General features: G+C 36.7%; 1 protein-coding gene across 1 annotated transcript in view; it reads right to left on the bottom strand.

The window, feature by feature from the left end:
- The window catches only part of THSD7A (thrombospondin type 1 domain containing 7A), a 466447-nt gene extending 451749 nt beyond the window's left edge, over window positions 1-14698 (bottom strand). The window contains exon 1 of the mRNA XM_053609606.1: window positions 14247-14698. Within this exon, the coding sequence (XP_053465581.1) occupies window positions 14247-14433 (187 nt within the window). The 5' untranslated portion in view covers window positions 14434-14698. The remainder of the gene's footprint in view (window positions 1-14246) is intronic.
- Between the last annotated feature and the right edge of the window lie 7541 nt (window positions 14699-22239).

Raw genomic sequence — 22239 nt, 5'->3', positions numbered from 1 at the left:
TGCAAAGTTATGTAAAGACCAGCAAAGAATACTTCAAGTTTCTCTCTGGGTAAAATTGCACTTACGGAGTAAAATGCTTATGTGTTCATGATGCATTTATGGGTAGCTAGTCATTTACCTTGTCGAGACATTTTTGACATTGGTCCAATATTTAGAGAGACCCAAGCATAGATCTGAATTCAAATTAAAAATCCTATTGCACTGGTGATAAGAGAAACCTACCATATAAATCCCTGAATACTGGCAGTCCTATTTACATCTCCTTCATCACGTGCCCTAAGATAAATAGTATCTTCAGAAAAATCATTTTTAAAGTACAAGAGACAGGATGAGAATGTTTCCAAAGCCTATTTAGTGTAATGCTTGCAAAGGATTTCATTTGAATAAATTTACACTAGTTCTTTTACCTGCAATAATAAAGTTTAGCTCATTTCACAGCTATATTCCAGATAGCAGTCCACACTGAATATTTCAGTTTAGCTGCCTGCAGACAAATATAATGATGCTGGCAGGTTTTCACTTGGTCTCTTTCTGGGAAGAAAAGAAGAGGAAAACCACAGCTGGAATGCACGTCTCCCTGCAAAGGACGCTGCGAAAGTCAGCATTTCTATTGTCAATAATATTCCTATTCACAAAACCAGATCAGTTTACATACTTGATAAAGATTCTCTAAAATTGAAGTTAGACTGCAATATTGTACCCAAACCAAACACAGGTGGTCAGACAAGCAAGGTGGGAGAAAAGGGAAAAGAAGAACTCAGCATAATGAAAGAACTTTGCGCAGAAAGTTAAAGAAACCTCCGACTACATCCGAGAGGATTAGGAGAGAAAGAGAGAGAGAAATACAGAGTACACACACTATGGGGTATTTGGGGAGATGCACATGTCATGTTGTATGCTATTCACTTTGAACTTCTGTGTCAGACTTTCAAGAAAATCCATAGTAAATCTCTACAACTCTTTTCTAAAGGGGGAGTAAAAAAGATAAATACAGTAGAATCTCCATAGTCAACCGCTCCCTACATTGACCACCTCCTCAAATTGACCTAATTTTCATACACCAGACATGCACCACATATACTAAAGCCTAGTTTCCCATGTTGACCACCTCCATGTGTTGGCCAGTTTGTTGAGTCCCTTGGGTGGTCAGCTTAGAGCTTCTACTGTATCAATATACTGAAACTGAATATCAAGCTATGACTCGAAGCAGCACTTTATCCTTTTAAACGGTAAAACTCATTACATAATGAAACAGTATGAGAGTATGTTTATATTTAATCATAGGGAAATGAATGTTTTAGGTAAAATCTTTTTATTTGTATCATATAATTGAAAGTTATGTGAGTAAAGCTCTCAAGAACACTGCCAACTGTTCAGTCAAGGTATCACGTAGTCAAAATATTTATCAAAACACAAAGCTCTAATCACTTACTGTATCTCCCTATACTTGCCTGAAAGTATTAAATCCAAATTTCTGTTACTGTCTATTATTAAATCTTTGACATTTACTCTTCACATAACTGAGGAATATTTTCCTTGATGTTGCTCTCTTCAATCAAAGAATCCAAAGTATTCTTTAAATACTTTATAGAAAACTTTCATTTTTTGTATATCATAGCATAAAAGATACCAATACCTATGTCCTGGATGTTAGCTATAAATGAAGAATGTGGTTTTTACCTCATATGCCTGAGTTTATTCTTTTATAAAAAGGGAAAGGTGTTACTTCTAACCCTTATATGAATGAAGAAATTGTAAGAATTGAGTAAAAGAACATGTAAGCCTGAGTACTTAGGAATCATACTGTACCATGAGAAGGTAAGGAGGTACTTCTATTTCATCCACTAAGCTGTAAAAACCAAATGGCCAACTTCTAAAATGAATTAGCATTTAGTTCTATTGATACCACTTAGATTTCATGTGACGGAGTCAGTCTCTGGTTCTTTAAGTCATGACATGTCTTGAGACAAGTCATCTCAACTACTTTACGTTTTCCTTTATTGAAACCTTTACATACAATCACATAAAAAAGGAGCTTTGGGTAGGCATCCTATTAAGTGTGCTTATGATTATTTCAGTAGCTTTTCTTCCTCAACGTGTTTATTCTTATGAACTAGATCCCCTACAGCATGTCCCTATATTTTTTAGCTCTTTACCTTCTGACTACATTGTCTTGTGTGGTATCATAATTGGAGTGCCTATCAATTGCGGTATCAATTGTATCATCAATAGAGTGGCCAGAAAACAAAATACATTGCACTGTGCTGAGTAATACGGCTAAATAATCTGGCAGTCTTTCAAGTGACTAAACATAAAGTTATTATTGTAAGATGAATTCCACTCATAAATGTATATTCAAGAAATAAAAATGTATTTCCATATAAAAACTTGAATGTGAATGTTTACAGTAGCATTATTTGTAATAGCCGAAAACTGCAAGTGCCCATCAATCAAAGAATAAACAAAATGTGGTGTATTTACACAATGGAATACTATTTGGCAACGAAAGATATGAAGTAATGATGCACGCCACTACATAGATGAACTTTAAAACATTATCCCCAGTGAAAGACGCCTATCACGTAGGACAACATACGGTGTGACTTCATTGATATGAAGTGTCCAGAACAGGCAAATCTACAGAGACAGAAAGCAGATTAGTATTTGCCTAAGCCCTGAGGTGATGGCTAAGAGATTCTGGAATTGTTTTTTTTGTTTTTTTTTTAAATAAATTAAATTTTATTTAATTTTAGCTAATTTAAATTTTTTTTTTTGAAAATGTTCTAGAATGGACTATCATGATGGATGCCCAATTCTGTGAATATACCAAAAGAGTTTGAATTATACACTTTAAAACTTGGTCACTGCATGGTCTGAATTATACCCAATAAAGCTGTTAACAAAATGCTCTGTGATGGCAGTAACAAGTGTGTTGCCCATAAAGGAAGTTCATCTCATCCATAATAACATGGCACAGGAGTTACTTTTTCCTCTAATTTTCACAATTTTTATAAAATACTCATACTAATTTAGCATTCAGAGGATGTTACTAAGGTAGGAAATTACTTCAAGAAACATAATCTTGAAAGCCCTGAGAACTGTCATCACACTTTGGGAAATCATGATGTTCACGGTTCTGCAGTGCTTGATCAACCGAGTTGCAAGACCACCTTGTCTGTTCTGTAAAATTTATTCTCTTGTAGCGAAACTTTCACTGCAGATGCAGTTCAAAGCCAGTTCTCTTATAAAACAAGCCAAGGCAACTGAAGAAGTTACATTAAATCTTGCAGTAAGAGACAGGGAGGGAAATGTATCTTAGCAGCAGTCAAACCTCTCCTTATGAATTATTTGATTCCATAAATCCAAATCCATTTTGATGACTCTCCCATTAGAAATATGCAGTCACCGCGGCAAACTGTCAGAAGAAGCTGTTTTATAGAGCGATTGAACCCTGTGATCTTCGCTGCTTTTCTGTGATGATGTGTGCTAGCTCAGGGCCAGCAGGTGCCTTGATCCTGAGCACTCCTCTCACTCCACAAGGCTTATGAACTAACGAGGACTAATGAACACAGTGTGCAGGAAAGTGTTGGTTTTGGCTGGCAACACGGTCACTCAGAAGCTTTAATTTGAATGTGGTGTTCCGTATACTCTCACGTACTCATTCTCTAAAACTCAAAACAAACTTTTCATTTTCCATCCCCATCTTAAAGCTTCATGTTTTTGAAGGCCTGGTATGATTGTGAAAGGCAAAGGCCATTGACTAGTGACCCGTCATCCAATTTTGACTCACTACATGTTATAATTGGCCAACAGTGTTGTCCTTTATGAGATTTTTTTTAATGGAAAAAATCCATTAAAAAAAGGCCCATTATTTATTTGCCATAAATAATGGCAAATCATGGGCCTTAAGCAGGGTATGGGAGTGGTGTTGCTCTTCCAATTAACCACATACACAGCAAAGAAAAGTTGAGCACAGCCAGCTTTTGTATCATTCCTGGTGCACTTCTGTCATTGATGTTCTCTGTCAGACTCCTCCAGAGAAACGGTACACAGACTTAAGCTTTATTCATTTTAATATTGGTCTAATCAAAACTACAGAGGAAAAAATAAAATATTAATTCACTCTTATTAATAAACCAGAAAGTATGCTATGCTGCTGAAATAACTATTTTTAATTAACATTACCTAAGACAGCAAGCATTTCTGTTGAAAAGTTTGCAAGGAAATTTATAATCATTCATTTAGATGAACAATCATAAAACTCCCAAATTCACACTTGGCTTAATATTCACAAATACATTCTTTCATTCCAGCAATGTTTATAAATCCAAATAGACTAGCATTCCTAGATTGCATGAATCAGAGAACAGCAAGCCCAGGGTAAGCTCTGTATTACCACGGGCAGACTCTCTCTCATTCAGTTATTTCTGTCTAGTCCAAACACGTACCCATCCTTCTTCCCATTCTAGTCATTCCCTACTTCTTATGCCTCCAAACTTCTTTATATCCCTCAACACATTCCATTTAATTTCTTCACAATTGCTCTTTCTCTGCCAGGAATTCTTTTTCTCTATAGCCTTTGTCCATTTTGTAAACTGCTTATTTTTCAATGAACTGTTTGTGTTTTATGAAAGCTTTCCTTCCCTGTCTTCTTTTGCAACAAAATCAACAAAATCACTCCCTTCTTTGTTTTACATCCATATATGCTTCTATATTTGTAGTAAGTTAACTAGCCAAAAATTACTTATTTTCATGTGATAGTCAACTCCAAGAGAGACTGGCTTATGTGCTGCTCATCTTTGCTCTCCCACACCTGGTACAGAACTTACCATAAAACAGGCATTAAGCACTTGTCTTCTACCCAGTTGAACTTGATCAACACAGAGTGAGGAATAAACTGGTCTTCTCATTCAGACTGTGAATAGAGTCCCCTAAAGTAGTTTTGCAATGTATTTATCACATTATATATATGTACTATTCTACCTAGATCTGTCACCAGAACTGCCCTAATGATGTCATGATCAATGTAAACTATTTACAAGTTTTTGTTTGTTTGCTATAGTGTTCCTGAAAATGCTAGCAAGGAGATGCTATTAGAATGAAAGTACTTCTTAGAAATTTGTACAGGCATTTCAGTTTGAAAACATTGTACAGACACTGGAGTGGCAAGCACAGGAAGATGGTTAGACATGAAAAGATTTTAAGTTACAAGCCATTAGTCAATGGAAGAATTTGCAAGGAGTTGCATAGTAAGAGCTTTTATAAGAGTCAGTTTTTCATGAACATAAGGCTGGCACGAAACTTTCTAAATTAAAATTTAAATACAAATTTTGTACAATATTTTAGGAAAAATTATTTATAATTGCACACATTTTTAGAAGTCACTACTATAAATACCACATATAAAACACATTTCAGGAGGTACAACTTTCTCAATTTTGGAGAAATTATGAAATCCTGTATGGTAATTTAGCCATGACTTTGTTATTTGCATGTGCATGTATATATTTATACATCTAGGTGTGTATAAATGTATATGTGTGTGATTATGCATATAATGATGCATTAAATGATGATTGCAATTCCATCATAAGTTTTCAAATGCTACATAAATTTTAAAGATTGTATAGATAAACAAGTTGTAATGGGCATGAAGCAGTTGAATAACTCTCCTCCAAGCTGGGAGACAATATTTTACTTTCTGTCAGAAGATTTTGAACTACCTCTATTGAGGTATATAACTAGAATATTCATATATATGACATACATTTATATAAGGGCATTTTTAAAAGAGGAGTTTAGAGAAAGAAGTCTCATTCTCTGTGTATTTCCTACATCCTTCCACTCACAACACCACAGAGATCTTGCCAAGAATATTCTCACGTGTTTCCATGCAAAGTAATTTTAGAACACACAGTCCCACTTAAGGAGTCATACCTCCAGCACTGCCAGTATGGCAAAGATATGCACAATCGCTAGTAAAAATAAAATACCGAGGCAAAATGTTTCCATATTTTAAAACTATACTTTGAACAACTTGGCAAACAGCCAGGCTGAGAGCTTTGTAGTCACACTGCTGACTCTGAAAGCAGGTAGAAAACAGAGCAATGTCAGATGAAGAGACGCTTGACATGCATGTGCTGATTCCACCAGGGAGAAGAATCCAGCATGGAAGGAAAGGACGCAGATAGATCCAGGAGACAGCGTCTGACCCAGGGAGGGACGGGCTAGCAGTTCCTAACAGGAGCGCAGCCAAGTAGAAAATAACATTTACTGAACACTAATTTGTGCCAGACACCATCCAAGTGGTCTATAAGTGTTTCTCCAGTTATCTTTAAAATAATCTGAAGAGGTAGTTGGATCCTAACATCATGCCCATGGTATGACTAAAGAATAAGAAATACAGAGAGATGGGAGATAATATTCTTAATAAATAGCAAAACCAGGTCAAGATTCATGCCTGTGTGACTCAAAAGTTTGTTATTGACTATCTCATTTTATGCATTACACACAGAGAGAGAAACACACACAAATATGTATTTCTTTAGCTAAATGACCAATGCTTCTTTCATTCCAATCTGTGCACTCATCTTTTCAACTCATCTCTTTCCCCGTCAAAGGAAAATATCTGAATACGAGGATCTCTGTGACGTTTATAGTTGCATTCTCTGATTTGGGTAGAGAAAATAAAAATAATCTTTATAATAATATAATACAAATAGGCATAGTCACTATTTGTGTTCTGATATTGCTTCTTGCCATACACTTACAGAACACACCTGTAAACACGTCCATCTACAATGCTCTCCATGTCCTGTTATTGCTTTCAGTCTAATGGTCCAAAGGGAAATATTTTTACCCAGACTTCACAGCAAAAATAGAAAGCCCTGCTTTGGCCATTTCCATAAGTTAAATTATTTCAGCTATGCAATCAATGTCTGTATCCGATACATTCGCTTGGGAAAGTTAATTTTCCATCAAGTTCTATAGCTCTAAATTAGCTACTGTAGTAGTCTCCTGTATTTATATCCCTCTGCATACAAATGCATTCGTCATTTTACTACCTCCTGTCTGGGGGTGCCCAACACTTGGCAAGGTCTGTGGGAGCAATCTACGTAGCAGTCTGCCTTGACAGCATAGCTCCTAGGTAAACTGACTAGGGCTTCAGCTCAGTGGACCTCCACTCTTTCCTGGCAGTTCAGAAGGACGTTGCATCTCCCTTTTTCCTAGTGCCTGGCTTCCTCCATGCAGAGCAAGAAAAAGTAAATATGCATGCTGTATTAACCACACTAGGGTCAGCTAGAGGTACAGGAGGTGAGTATATACTTGAGACTCTCACAAGCTCATAGGCTTACTTTGGTCTTTATTGTATCAGCCCACTTTCCTCCAATTCTGTATCATTCATCTCTTCTAGGGTAGTCCCTTAAGGTGGAACAATCTAAATGTAGGTCCACTACATTTATTCTTTACTAAATTGCCATGTGTTTTTTTCTCATTATAGAGCAGTTGTGTTTAATATGGGCCAGATTATCAGGGCAACAAGAAGGGGAATATGTGCAGCACGGGCTGACCTGAGACTTTGAACTCTGCCATCTAAGAGTCCTACCTGCTCTTGTTACTTTTCTTCATATGATTAAAAAAATTGCAGATCTCTCACCAGAGAAAATCTACAGATGAAAAAAGCAGATAAAAAGGTAACACTCAACATCATATGTTATCCTGTTATCAGGAAATTGCAAATTAAAATGAGATACCACTATGAATCCATTAGAATGGCAAAAATAAAAGACACTGACAAAACCAAACGTTAGTAAGGATGTGGAGCAATAGGAACTCTCATTCACTCCTGGCATGAATGCAAAACAGTACAGCCACTTTGGGAGATAGTTTGGCAGTTTCTTATTAAATGAAACCTACTCCCATAGTGTGGTCTAGCAATGTGTTCCTTGGTATTTACTCAAATGAGGTAAAAACTTATGCTCATCAATCTAAAACAAATATAAGAAGAAATCTCAAGTCAATTCAAGGTGGGGGACAGGAGAATGAGGGAGTGGAAAGAAGGGAGGCGAGAGGGGGCTGGGGGGTTATGGTGTATGGTACATTTCTTGGGGGCAGGACACAATTATAAGAGGGACTTTACCTAACAGATGCGATCAGTGTAACCTAATTTTTTGTACCCTCAATGAACCCCCAACAATAAAAAAGACTTACATCCATGTAAAAGTCTGTACATAAATACACATAACTGCCCAAACTTAGAGGCAACCAAGATCCCCTTCAATAGGTGAATAGGTAAACAAACTATGTTATATCTATACAACGGAATGTTATCCAGCACTAAATGAGCTATATCTTTCATAAAATGACATAGAAGAAACTTAAACTCTTATTGAAAATGGAAGAAGCCAATCTGAAAGTCTACATAAGGTATGATTCCAACTATATAACATTCTCAAAAACACACAACCATGGAGACAGTAAAAAGGTAAATGGTTGCTACAGATTCATGGGGAGAAAGGTATAAACAAGTGGAGCACGGGGAATTTTTAGGGCAGCAAAATTAGTCTATATAATACTATAATAGTGGGAACATGTCTTCATATATTTGTCAAAACCCACATACAGTAGAACCTCCATAGTTGAATACCTCTCTATCTTGACCACTTCTATAAGTCAACCTGATTTTCATAAACCAGACATTCACATGTACATATCAGAACAGTAGGCTAGTTCCTTACGTTGACCACCTCCATATGTTGACCAGTTTTTTACAGTCCATTGTGTGCTCAATTCATAGAGGTTTTACCAAAATATAAAACAGAAAGAGTAAACCCTAATATAAACCAGAACTTCAGTTAATAATTATGTAACAATATCAATTCATCAATTGTAACAAATGTACCACACTAATGCAAGATTTTAATAATAGGAGAAAACATTAATAATAGAAGAATAGGGGACATATAAGTGTTTAAATCCAGAAGTATTCTCCCTCAGAGAAAACTCATATGTGCAAATACATTATTATTTGAATTCTGAAAAGTGACTAGTATGAACATGTTTCTCGGATTTCAGTGTAATTTCATTAATATAAAAAGTTGTTGTGAGTCCTATGACATCATGGCACTCTACCGAGGGTGGTAAAGTGAGACTCTGTCTCTACAAAAAAATAAATAAATAAAAATAAATCCAATTATTTCATTAAAACTTTTTGAAAATATATCTCCATGACAGAAGTTGATAAAAGTTGAGGTAATCAATATTTTTTTGTTTGATTAATGCTTAATCACATTTTGCTCAACCCATTGACATTCTTAGTTTGGAATTGCCAGGTAAATATAATTAACCATAACTATTAGAGAAATAATATCATATGCTAGAATAACAAAAAGTGCAAAGTTCTTTAACACGTATCAATAACAGTAGCTATTCATCTTCCAATAATATAAGTGCTATAACTCTTTGTATATCAGTTATGTTTTCTAGTTAGTCACACAAAGTTACCTTCCAAATGACAGTGATACAAAAAGTATGATACAAGACTTTTATTTATTTACTTTTTACGTATTTATTTATTCATTTATTTTTTGAGACCAAGTCTCACTCCATGCTCTTGGGTAGAGTGCTCTGGCATCACAGCTCACAGCAACCTTCAATTCTTGGATTCAAGAGATCCTCTTGTGTCAGTCTTGTGAATAGCTGGGACCACACGCACCCACCATAACACCCATTGAGTTTTTTCTGTTTTAGCAGAGATAGGGTCTTGCTTTTGCTCAGGCTGGTGTCTGAACTCATGAACTTAAGCAATCCATCTGCTTCAGCCTCCTAGAGTACCAGGATTACAGGTGTGAGCCATTGAGGCCAACCCTAAAACTTACATATTTTAATAAATATTTTTCTGTATGTTAAATTTGGGACTTTTCCCTATTACAAAACAACAGTGTAGTACAGAGACTTAGAGAGCATTTGGTTATTCAACTTTAATCAATACCACATCCTTTTCATTATCTTGTTTATTCTTCAATCAAGTTCATATCTCTACCACTTTATCTAAAATCTCCTTTGCCTAACCAGCTAATTGTCTTGTGATAGTGCCTGATCATACATGAAGTCTTCTGAAATAGGTTATAATCCTTTTCCTAGCTTGTCTAAATTGTTTCATACTTTTTGCCATCATCCCACTCATAAAATCCCTTTGATACCTCTTGCTATTTTCCTTGGATCTTTACTGATATTCTTTCTTAGCCTCTTTCACTAGTTTCTCTTCTATTATAGCACTTAAAATCTCACTATTCTCTGAGAAGTATCCTGGCTCCCTTTTTTAATATTTTCCTTCTTTTAATGATCCCTATTACTCTTACACCTGGAAATATCATATATTTATTGAATTCTAACCTTAAACCTTTAGGCTACTTCTTTCTCCAAAACCAATCATCCATTTACTAATTATCCCATTAGATATTTTCATCTGAGGAGATCATTGCTACCTCAAGTTCAGTATATCTGAATTACAATGATATTCTTTTTTACAACCTTAAGAAATCTATTCTTCCTTCTTGTATACCCTCTACTTCAATTATTGTGTGTAGGCATGGTGGAGAACTTGGTGGCATTAGCTACTTTCCCTGGAGAACACTGTATTTCCCACATCCAGACTGAGCTAACACTTGACCACTGTGACCTCAAGCCCGTCTCTGGTTACTCTCCACTGTAGCGTCTATGGTCCTAGGTCTGCTCCCCTTTATCTACTTGTAAGTCGTTCATCTTCCTGACCTCCCAGCTTCTAGATCCTTCCCTCTGCATTCTAGGCCAAAACTGATAATAATAATAACTTATACTTCTGCTTAAAGTTCCCAATGGCTACCAATCATTTATAGGTTAAAATGAAAAATCTTTACTACAGTTTAAAAATTTACTTATAATCTGGTCCCAACTCACCTTACTGGCATTTAATCTTTTCAGTCCTACCAATCATTGTAGTCTTGAGCTTCAGTGTACAACTGGTGCTTTCAAAATCTAGGAATACAGTCATATCTTTTCATTTTTATTTTCTCTTTCCTCTGCTTAGAATGGCCTTCCATTCCTCTCTCAGTAAAAATTCAACTCTTTCGTCAAGACCCACGTAAAAGATTAACTCCTCTTTCCAATCACCCACACCTCCTTTATCAGCTCCATAACCGCTCCTCAGTCATAGTGTTCTGTTCATGTGTATGGTATTCCATGTTATAATTGTTGTAATTTTATAGTTTGGTTCAATTCTGAGTTTCTCAAGGGCAGAGATGACAATGTCCCATTCAGCCTCTACTATAGTGACTGTATGTTTTAGGTCCTCAATAACTCTTTGTTGTGAGCTGATGTAATAAAACTTTAATTACAGTTTATCATATAAGACATATGCATTATGTATATTTTTACATTATATATGTTTGCATTATATATATACACATTCTATGCACGTACACATATATACAGTGGACCCTTTAACATCATGGTTTGACCTGCATAGGTCCACTTACATGCAAATTTTCTTCTGCCTCTGCCGCCTCTGAGATAGCAAGACCAAGCCCTCCTCTTCCTCCTCCTCTTCAGGCTACTCAATGTGGAGATGATGAGGATGAGCACAGGAAGACCTTTATGATGATCCACTCCCACATAATAATAATAAATATATTTTCTCTTCCTTGTAATTTTCAAAACATCTTTATTGTAAAAATATGGTATATAATACACATAGCATACAAAATACGTATGGATCAATTTTATGTTATCAGTAAGGCTTCCAATTAACAGTAGGCTATTAGTAATTAAGATTTGGGGGAATCCAAAGTTGTATGTTAATCCCCATATTATTCAAGGATCAACTGTATATATACTGTATTTGTGTATATATGCACATATATGTATATTCACTATGTATTTGCTTATTTATTCATACCTGTTAAGCACTTTAGAATTTAAAAGACCCTTAGATATAATCATTTCTATTCACTGAATAGAATATTATAAAATAGGAAACAAAGGACGAAAGTCATTAAATGACTTTACCAAAGTTGTACAACATGTTATCCCAATTCTTCATCCAGAGTAACTTTCACTACACTATTTTAATTCAATGATCTCACCATTATTGTGACTTCTTACAGGCACAGACATTCCTGGAGGGCCTCTCATCTTTTCTCTTCCAATGCCTTCCCTGTCTCTTTATTTCCATGAAGTGATAAACGCTCATGATTCTGTCACCTTTACGTTTTCATTTACAATATATTTTTCCTTTAAATGTTCCCTAGTTCTTCTGAGAACCACTCTCAATTTCTTTACAGATATGATAAACTTTCCTTTACCTTAGGAGGTGGGGGGGATTATAAAAAATCATCATCTTGTTCTCTAATTCACTATTTTATCAGCCAACCAAAGATCACCATAAAATGGTATTATTATCATCCTCATCATACTAGCTTATATTTGCTCATAGCTTTGAAGTTTACAAATTACTTTCTCATAACTTGCTTATTTGCTTTTCACAACACCGTGCATAGTCAGAAAAAAGTATCATCACATTTACGTGCAGTTGAGAAAATCAGGAGTCAAAAGTTAAGTGAACTGCCAACATTCTTTAGCTAGCAAAAGCTTGAGTCAAGGTCTCCAAATCCTTGTTCCTAAGAGCTTTCCACTAATTTAAGCTGTTTATTGGCTTGTGTTCTCACCACCACAACATTTATGTAGACACGTATTGGCACCTCTTACGCTGCACAGTGAATGTTGCTGAGGCTCTTTTCCATATGAATTACTGCTTGGCTTTTGTTGCTTTGATACCACAAATTTCCACCTAGGAAAGTTCTATTTTGTCCAACATTAACTTACCTATGAAGCCCCCAACAAAGAATCCAAATAATACCGTTTAATAGCATTATTAAATAGTTTTACTATGGATTTGATTAAATTAGAAAGAATCCTCAGTGCTTTGTTTTAATTGAAATAAATTAATTTCATCTGCATTCATTAATCAACCAAAGTGTTGGCACAAATGATTTTGCTTTTCTAAATGTGTCTGTGTGTGCTTCATGCAATCTTCTGGGGAAAATTATGTACTCTGGGTTTAATAAATTTCTGATTATTCTCCTTACTAAGTTGCTGGATAGACGCACTTCTTTAAAAATTCAGGTTATTTGAGCAACTGTAAAGTGGATTGATTGATCTGTCTCTTCAGCAAAGGGGCAGAGATAGGCTGACGTCCAGAAAGAGACCCACTCTCTGAAACTTGTTTGGAATCCTATGTTGAATACATACTTTCCCTTTCTACTACGACCTTCTCTTAATGTTTAGGCAACACCAAGGACCTCTTAAATTATCTCTGGCTCCAAGCAACAGGAATAATCTTTGCCCACCTTATTCCTTTGAGCATATGAAGTTTCCCATCTGTTGAAGCGTTCTCTGAGTGTTTTAGTGAACGGAGAAAGTGTGCGGGCAGTAGAGGGGCCGGTAATTCCTCACTAGGTTTTGTTTCCCTGCCTGTCACTGCCCCTCCAAGACCTCTAAACACTTTCCCGGGAGGTACTGCCCCTCCAAGACCTCTAAATACTTTCCCGCTGCTTTTGTTGGGTGACTGAAGAACAAAGCAAAAGAATTCTCAAGGATCGATGGAAGAGTTTAAACCCAAATATCCTAACAGATGTACCCTGTTAAAATCCCACGATTCCCTCATTAAGCATTGAGCTTTACATAATCATCCCGGGCAGGCTCATCGGAGTTTGCCTTCGGCTGTTAGAACTGCCCTCACTTGACTTGTTTCCAAGCGTCCCACATACAGCAAAGCTAAACTTAATCCAACTCTATATCCACAAATACCGTGGCAGCGAGCATACTGCTTGCCCAAAGATAGAGTATAGACTAGCCCCAAACTGTTTGTTCTTTGGTAGAAATATATTTTATGAACTCCCAGTAGAATGGGAACCCAGAGGTTAAAAATACTGCGCTTGGTTATGGGAGGACAGCGCTGCCCTCATTAACTACAGAGCTGCGAGAGGAACATCATTCCCGTGACTCACTGTTGCCGCTCGGTTGCTACGTTTTTCTTTCCTAATAGCATCGGACGTGACCTATTTGCTTCCTAGGAGTCACACTTTTTACCTTAGGATCCCTGCTTAATCCGGACATCAGGAAGCCCCGGGGTCCTCCAGTTGCCCACCAGCTCCTCAGCGTGGCCCCAGATGTAAAGACGGGAAGAAGGGGAACTCTGTCCCACTTACCGGTCTTCCACAGATAGAGGGAGGGCGCCTCCGCCTCGCCCTGCGCCGCGACCCCGCGGGCGCCCGGGAGCAGCGGCAGCAGGAGCAGCGGCAGCAGCGGCAGCGGCAGCGGCAGCGGCAGGACGCCCCGGCGCGGCCCGGCGGCGCTCCGGCTCCCAGATGCCCAGCGCTCGGCTCGCAGCCCCATGCCGCCCGCAGCCGCGCCAGGGGCCAGAGCCGCAGCACGCTCGCCAGGGAATTTTTCTTCGCTCTCGGAACGTCTCCCCAAAGAGTACGAAAAACAAAGCTCTTTCCCGCTATTGTTTGCTTCAGACGAGAAGGAGGGAGAGCGCGATTAACACCAGGGAACAATAGCGTCCGCGGTGGCCGTGGCTACTGCAGCCACCGCTGCAGCCGCCGCCGGCGGGGATGCTGCCGCCGCTGCCATCGCGCGCAGAATGGCAGGTCCTGGAGAGTCGGAGGCGGCCGTCCGCAGGGGGCCCCAGCTGACTGAGCAGGTCCGCGAGGTCCGGGAGGCAGCGCAGCGCAGCCCCGCCAGCTGGGGAGGGAGGGAGGGGGGCGCGAGCCCAGAGGAGCAAGAGGGGGCTGGAGGCAGGGAGAGGCGAGGGTGTGAGGGCAAGAGAGGGAGCGAGCCGAGGGGAGAGTGCGTAGCAGGCGACACCCAGCTCCCATGTACCCGCCTAAAAAACTCCCGTGCACATGGTGCCGTGAAATATGCTTGGAAGGATACACCAATAAAAAGAATCATCACCCGGCAGGTTTCAGAATGACAAATAACAGGCATTGATATTCATTGTCACCCAAGGAGTCAGATGCTAGATCTTGTGCCATGCTATTCTTAGTGCAAATTTACACAAAGCAGCAGTGTTTTTAATTTACTTTTAAGCCATGGCTTTTGAATTACTTTATGGGGGAGCAAACTGTTTGTGATCAGCTGAAAAACATAAGACAGCGGAGATACGTACTTGTCAAAACGCACTTAAGCACTTTTAAAAAAGATAAAGCAACATAGTCTCAGTACAGATGTGAGGAATGCTCATCTTCTGTGACAAATTAAAGTCCATTGTATTTTAATAATCTTTAAAATTGAATTAGTATTTAATAAGTACTCACAATGCTATCTAATTACGTGGATAACATTTTACAAAAACTAATCTTAAAATTAAAATTAAATTTCAGGCATGAAGTTCTAATCAATCCCTTTTCTTACTTTACCAAAAATATGCTACTTCTGAGGATCCAGACAGTTAAGAGTAAGACTAAAGAGCGAACTGAATCAGTAACATTGCTTGTATAGCTCCAAATTATTTTACACTTAAAATATCCCTTACGCTAATTTATCTTAACTCTTACTGCAGAAAAATGCCTTTCATAATCTAAATAAGGAACCACATGGGCTTGTGTCTTTTGTTCTTTGTGTTTTCATTTTCCTACACTAGTAGTAATTGAAGAATGTGTATGAAGTCAGATAATCCTTTACCCTTTTCCCCCTTTCCCTCAGTGATAATCTTTTATTATTAATTCATTTTTTAGTAAAGCTAAAATAGCATCAAGACATAGCCAATTAAAAACTCAGCAAAGAGAAAGCCAAAGAAAACTATCCTCATCCTGTCAGCAATTTTCAGCCAAATAAAATTTAAAAAGCAGGAAACTACTTTTTATAAATTTTACTCCAACAACACAGCAAACCAAGATTTTAAAATGAGGAAGCTACTGTTTCTGAAAGAGGAAACCTTCCATAAGGCTCCCGTGGGACACTTGTCCTTTCACAGAGTCTTCCAGACACAGCCCTTCTGCATGCATTAGATTAAAAGCAGGTTTGATCAAATAATTCCCAGGTCCTGCCTATTTAAGTATTCTGACATCAGAGGAAATTAGCTGCGTTGAAGGTTGCAAATTTGGTCTTTGTTTACTTTCCACTCTGTTAGGCCTCTAAGAGGGAATTAAAAGCTCAGAGAGCCCTAGCTCTGTGAGTCTGTGATTAGCACAGATAAACTAGTGTGGATTACTATTTCTTCACTGGTGAAAATGGGCAACAGTCGAAAGATTAAGGGTTGATAAGGAATACAAAGGAAGCCTGATCCTCACTAATGTATAGCTCCCTGAAGGAGCACTGCTTTCAACAGTTACACCACAGAAGAAAATGGGACTGGCTATTACTTCCTGGGTTCTGTTCTCTCAGGGAAAACTTCCTTGTCCACTCCACAAGGAAGTGTTTTCCTATCTGTCTGTTTGTATTTCTCAGCCATGGTTAATACTCTAAACCCAGAAATCCTCTAACTCTGGCACAGGGAGGATTTCAAACTGGAAGTGCTCTGTTAATAATAACCATGCTAAGCATTTTAGGGAAGCCCCAAATCAATTCACTAAATATAAATTCATTACATAACAGAGGACAGAGATGCTAGGGAGTCAAATTAACAGCCAGTGGAATTAGCCCTTTGAAAGCCATCAGATGGATACTTAATAGCTTAATATCAAAAGAAAATTTAAGATTTCCTATCTTTGTATTTATCTGTGGTGATATAATAATTACTCAGTTTGTCAAGAGTTTTAATATTATAGCTACAAATTCAAGCATTATGCGGGATAAACGTCTAAGTCAAAACTTGCTGCCATTAAAATTATACAACTAGGGTGACATATTCTGCACCAGGGTTTGAAAATAGCCAGCAATTAGTTTCCTTCTTTTAATTTCAATTTATACAAGACATAGAGGGTCAGACACATGCACACACATGCACACACAAAAAATTAGTAAGAGTGAAGATATTTTTGAACAAGTTTACAAAATCTGTCTGCACCACTGCCACATATTTGTTCATAACAATCTCATTATTGCACTTGAGAACAAAAAGGTATAGGTCTCTGAGGAGATAAAATTGATCTATATATTCAGATACATGCGGCTTTGTGAAGGGTATAGTGTCCAGTTGGATAAATCCTATCTATAAAACTGATAGATGGCAAGAAATAGCAAGATGTAGCAATCTTTGTTTTCTAGAATATGATATAAATAATAGTCAAATTCTTAATGACATGATGTCAAAATTTAGTCATGAGAAATCTCAAGATTACAAATTAAATTGACCATCTGTACAGCCTGCCATGAAGTAAATCATTCATCATTTTTCATAAAGTATTGGTCTAGTATTAATAAGCCAGGACAATAAAAGTTTTTCAAACCTTGACAAACAGAAATATTTTTTAAAAAACATTTAGAAATGAGGCAATTCTAAACCTATAACCTCTCATGTGCAAGATGTCTTTAATCTGCCTCTTTTATTTTTGCTAAATTCCACAGAGGGAGAATGTGTACATACCTATATATTATATGGGTTTTCTCTTTTATTATAATAGAACATAAGCAGATAAACATATCATGACTGATAAACATACGTGTGATTAGTACCAGTACTTAAAAGCAGTGATAAAAATCCAATTACTCCATGGAAAGGGAAACAATTGTTAACATCATCAGTTTTTATAATTATAATAAAACCTGAAGAAATACAAAGTTATTCATTGACAGTGTTACATAGGTAAGAAATCTAAGGATTTCTATTTCAAAACAAAAACTTAAAAAAAGTTTCCCGACTTAATGCAATAATTAAGAAAGTGCAATGAAGGCTATGTTAACCAGTTTGTTGTAAGTATTTCAAATTGTATATAAACCCAGCACATTGTACCCCATAAATGCATTATTGTACACAGCTATGATTTAATAAAAGAAAAAAAAAATTACTCAAAGGAATTCTATTTGTGCAGCCTCTAGGTGTCATACTTGATCAAGATTTGGGTTAGACAAAATTATTTTGGGTTTCCTTGTATCCCACATTCCCTACCACACCCACCAAATTATAGGCATATCTCATTTTATTAAGCTTCATACATATTACATTTTTTACAAATTGGAGGTTTGTGCAACTCTTCATCAGGCAACTACATCAACAACATTTTTCCAAAGGCATGTGCTCACTTCATTTCTCACATTTTGGTAATTCTCAGAATACTTCAAACTCTTTTATTATATCTGTTATGGTAATCTGTGATCAGTGATTTTTAACATTACTATTACAATTTGGGGTAGGGGAGTGCCACAAACTGCACTCATGTAAAACAGCTGTGTGTGTGTTCTGACTACGCCAACCAGCCATTTCTTTATTTCACTCCCTCTCCTTGGACCTTATATCTCCATATTCCCTGAGATACAACAATACTGAAATTGGGCTAATTAATAAACTCACAATGGCCTCTATGTGTTCAATGAAAGCAAGAGTCACACATTCTTCATTTTCCATCAAAAGCTTGAAATGATTATGCTTAATGAGGAAGGCGTGTCAAAAGCCAAAAGCTACGCCACTGTGTCAAGCAGTTATCCAATTTGTGAAGGCAAAGGAAGAGCTATTAAAAGAAATTAAAAGTGCTGCTTCAGCCAACACACACAAGAAATGCTGATATGGAGAAACTTTTGGTGGTCTGGATGGAAGATCAAACCAGCCACAACATTCCATTAAGCCAAAGTCTCATTCAAACCAAGGCCTTAGCTGGTTTCAGTTCTATGAAGGCTCAGAGACAGGAAAAGATGCAGAAGAAGAGTTTGAAGCTAGCAGAAGTTTATTCATGAGGATTTAAAAAAGAAGCTGTCAGCCGCAAGTTCTGAAGTAGAATTTGCAGCAAGATACTCAAAAGATGTAGCTAAGATAAAAATGACCAAACTAAACTATGTATTTTCAAAATAGACAAAACAGCCTTCTACGGAAAGAATATGCAATCTAAGACTTTCATAGTGAACAGTAGTTAATGGCTGGCTTCAAAGTTTCACAGGACTGTCTGAGTTTCTTATGGGGGAAGGGAGGTTAATGCAGCTGGTGACTTCTTGTTGAAGCCAATGCACATTTACGATTCTGAAAATCCTGGCCCTGGGGCTTTATGCTAAATCTACTCTTCCTGTGCTCTATAAATGCAACAACAAAGCCTGAATAATAGCAATCTGCTTGTAACATTGTTTACTGAATATTTTAAGTCCACTATTGAGATCTACTGCTTAGAAAAATATTACTGCTATCTATCGAAATATCATTGCTCATCACAATTACAATTACAATCACATTACAATGCTACTAATTACACAAGAGCTCTGATGAAGATGTTTAAAGACATTAATGTATTGGGTTGTATGCGAATCATATAAAAAAAAAGAGATTAATGTAATTTTCAGCCTGGCTAACACAAAATCCATTCTGCGGCCCATGGATCAATGATTCATTTTGACTTACAAGCCTTATTATTTAAGAAATACATTGTATAAGGTTATAGCTGATGTAAATAGTGAATCCTCTGATAAGATCTGGCAAAATTAATGAAAAACCTTCTTGAAAGGATTCCTCCTTCTAGATGCCATTAAAAACGTCTGTGATTCATGGGAGGAAGTCAAAATATGAACATTAACAGGAGTTAGAAGTTGATTTCAACCTTCATGGATGACTTTGAAGGCTTCAAAATTTCAGTGCTGGAAATACCTAGAAAACCAGGATTAGAAGTAGAGCCTGAAGATGAGAAGGAGTTGATGCAATCTCATGATAAAACTTGAACACAGGAGGACTTGCTTCTTATAGATACATGAAGAAAGTAATTTCTTGAGATGGAATCAACTCCTGGTATAAATACTCTGAAAACTATTGAAATGACAAAAAAGATTTTTAAAACTACATAAACTTAGTTGATAAAATGCTGCCAGGATTTGAGAGGATTGACTCCAATTTTCAAAGAAGTTCTACAATAAGCAAAATGCTATGAAACATCATTGAATGTTACAAAGAAATCTTTCATGAAAGGAAGGGTCCACTGAGGTAGCAAACCTCATTGTCTTATTTTATTTTCTACATAAGAAATTACAACAACTTCTCCAACTTTCAGCAACTACTTTCCTGATCAGTCAATACCCTCAATATCAGCACAGGACACTTCATCAAGAACAACTATAACTCATCAAAGTCTTAGAAGATTGTTAGCATTTTGGCAATAAATCCTTTTAATTAAATATTTTTTATTTTTAAAAAAATTATAAATAAACAATTTTAATCTGTTAGTTATACTTCTTTTGACATAATGCTATTTCTAACTAAAAATACTGCAGTATAGGCATAACTTTTATATGCACCATTAAACCAAAAAATCATGTGTCTCACTTTATTGTAACCTTAGTTTTACTGCAACAGTTTGGAACCAAACCCACAATATCTTGGAGGTATGGCTGTATTGAAAGATAAAACATTTCATTTTTTATCTTTGTAATAAACAGCCACAGATTTAAAAAATTATAATGAGAACATAATAATTGTATATCTTTATAGGGTGCATGTAATGTTTTGATATAGGTATATAATGTACATCAATCAGTGTAACTGGGATAGCCATCACCCAAGATATTTATTATTTTTTCATGTTGGGACAATTCCAACTTCACTTTTTTAGTTATTTTAAAGTACACTAGAACTTATTGTTGAGTATAGTCACTTTGCTGTACTATCAAATATTGTTCATTCTAGCTAACTATAATTTTGCACTCGTTAACCATCCCTACTTTATCACTCCCACTCCCACCACTACCCTCCCCAGCCTCTGGTGATCATCATTCTGCTCTCTGTCTCCAAGAGATCAATTGTTTTGATATTTACCTTCTACATTTGAGTGAGAACATGTGAGAATTGTCTTTCTGTGTTGGGCTTATTTCGTGTAACATACTGTTCTCCAATTCCATACTTGTTGATTTCATGTTGGCTAACACAAAATCCATTCTATAGCATTCTCGTGTTCCTGTTGCTGCATATGTCAAGATTCCATTCTTCTTAATGGCTATATAATATTCCCTTGTATATATGTACCACAATTCATCCATTTGTACATTGATGAACACTTAAGTTGATTCCAAATCTTGGCTATTGTGAATAGTGCTTCAATAGACATGAAGGTGCAGATATCTTTTTGATATACTGAATTTGCTTCTTTTGGATATGTCCCTAGGACTAGAAATACTGGGTAATAAATTAGTTTTTAGTTTTATTTTTTTAAGGAACTGTTCTGCATGTGGTTACTCTGATGTGCATTCCCATCAAAGGTGTATCAGGCTTCCTCTTTCTCCATGTTCTCACCAGCATTTGTTATTGCCTGTCTTTTGGATAAAAACCATTTAAACTGGGGTGAGATGATACATCATTTTAGGTTTGATTTACATTTATCTAAAGACTAATGGTTTTGAGCATTTTCATATACCTATTGGCCATTTGTATGACTTCTGTTGAAAATGTGAGTTAAGATCTTTTCCCATTTTTTTTTATCAGATTGTTTGACTTTTTGTGGAGCTCCTTACATATTCCAATTAATTATCCTTTGTCAGGCAGGTAGTTTGCAAGTATTTAATCCCATTCTGTGGGGGTTTTTTTCATGTTGTTTATTGTTTTGTTTGCGGTGCAGAGCGTTTAGCTTGATGAGATCCCATTTGTCTAATTCTGCTTGGGTTGCCCATGTTTTAGAGGTATTATCCAGGAAGTTCCTGCCCAGACCAATGTCCTGAAGCACTTCTTCAATGTTTTCTTTTACTTGTTTTATAATTTCAGGTCTTGGATTTATGTCTTTAATCCATCTGAATTGAATTTTGTATATGTCAAGAGATAAGGGTCTAGTTCTTCCTTCTACATATGGATATCCAGTTTTCTCAGTACCATTTATTAACGAGATGTTCTTTTCCCCACTGTATGTCCTTGGCAACTTTTCCAATGGTAAGTTCATTACAGATGTGTGTATTTATTGCTAGGGTCTCTATTCTGTCTCTTTGGTTTATGTGTCTGTTTTTATGCCAGTACAATGCAGATTTGGTTACTATAGCTCTGTAGTATAATTTGAATAAGGTGATTTCCTTAATTTTGTTTTTTTTTAGAGACAGAGTCTTACTTTGTTGCCCTTGGTAGAGTGCTGTGGTGTCACCACTCAC

This window comes from Nycticebus coucang, chromosome 11 (genome assembly GCF_027406575.1).
Source record: "Nycticebus coucang isolate mNycCou1 chromosome 11, mNycCou1.pri, whole genome shotgun sequence".
Classification (NCBI taxonomy): domain Eukaryota; kingdom Metazoa; phylum Chordata; class Mammalia; order Primates; family Lorisidae; genus Nycticebus; species Nycticebus coucang.
Note: the sequence above shows the minus strand (reverse complement) of the source record. Positions and strands in the feature narration are given on the sequence as shown.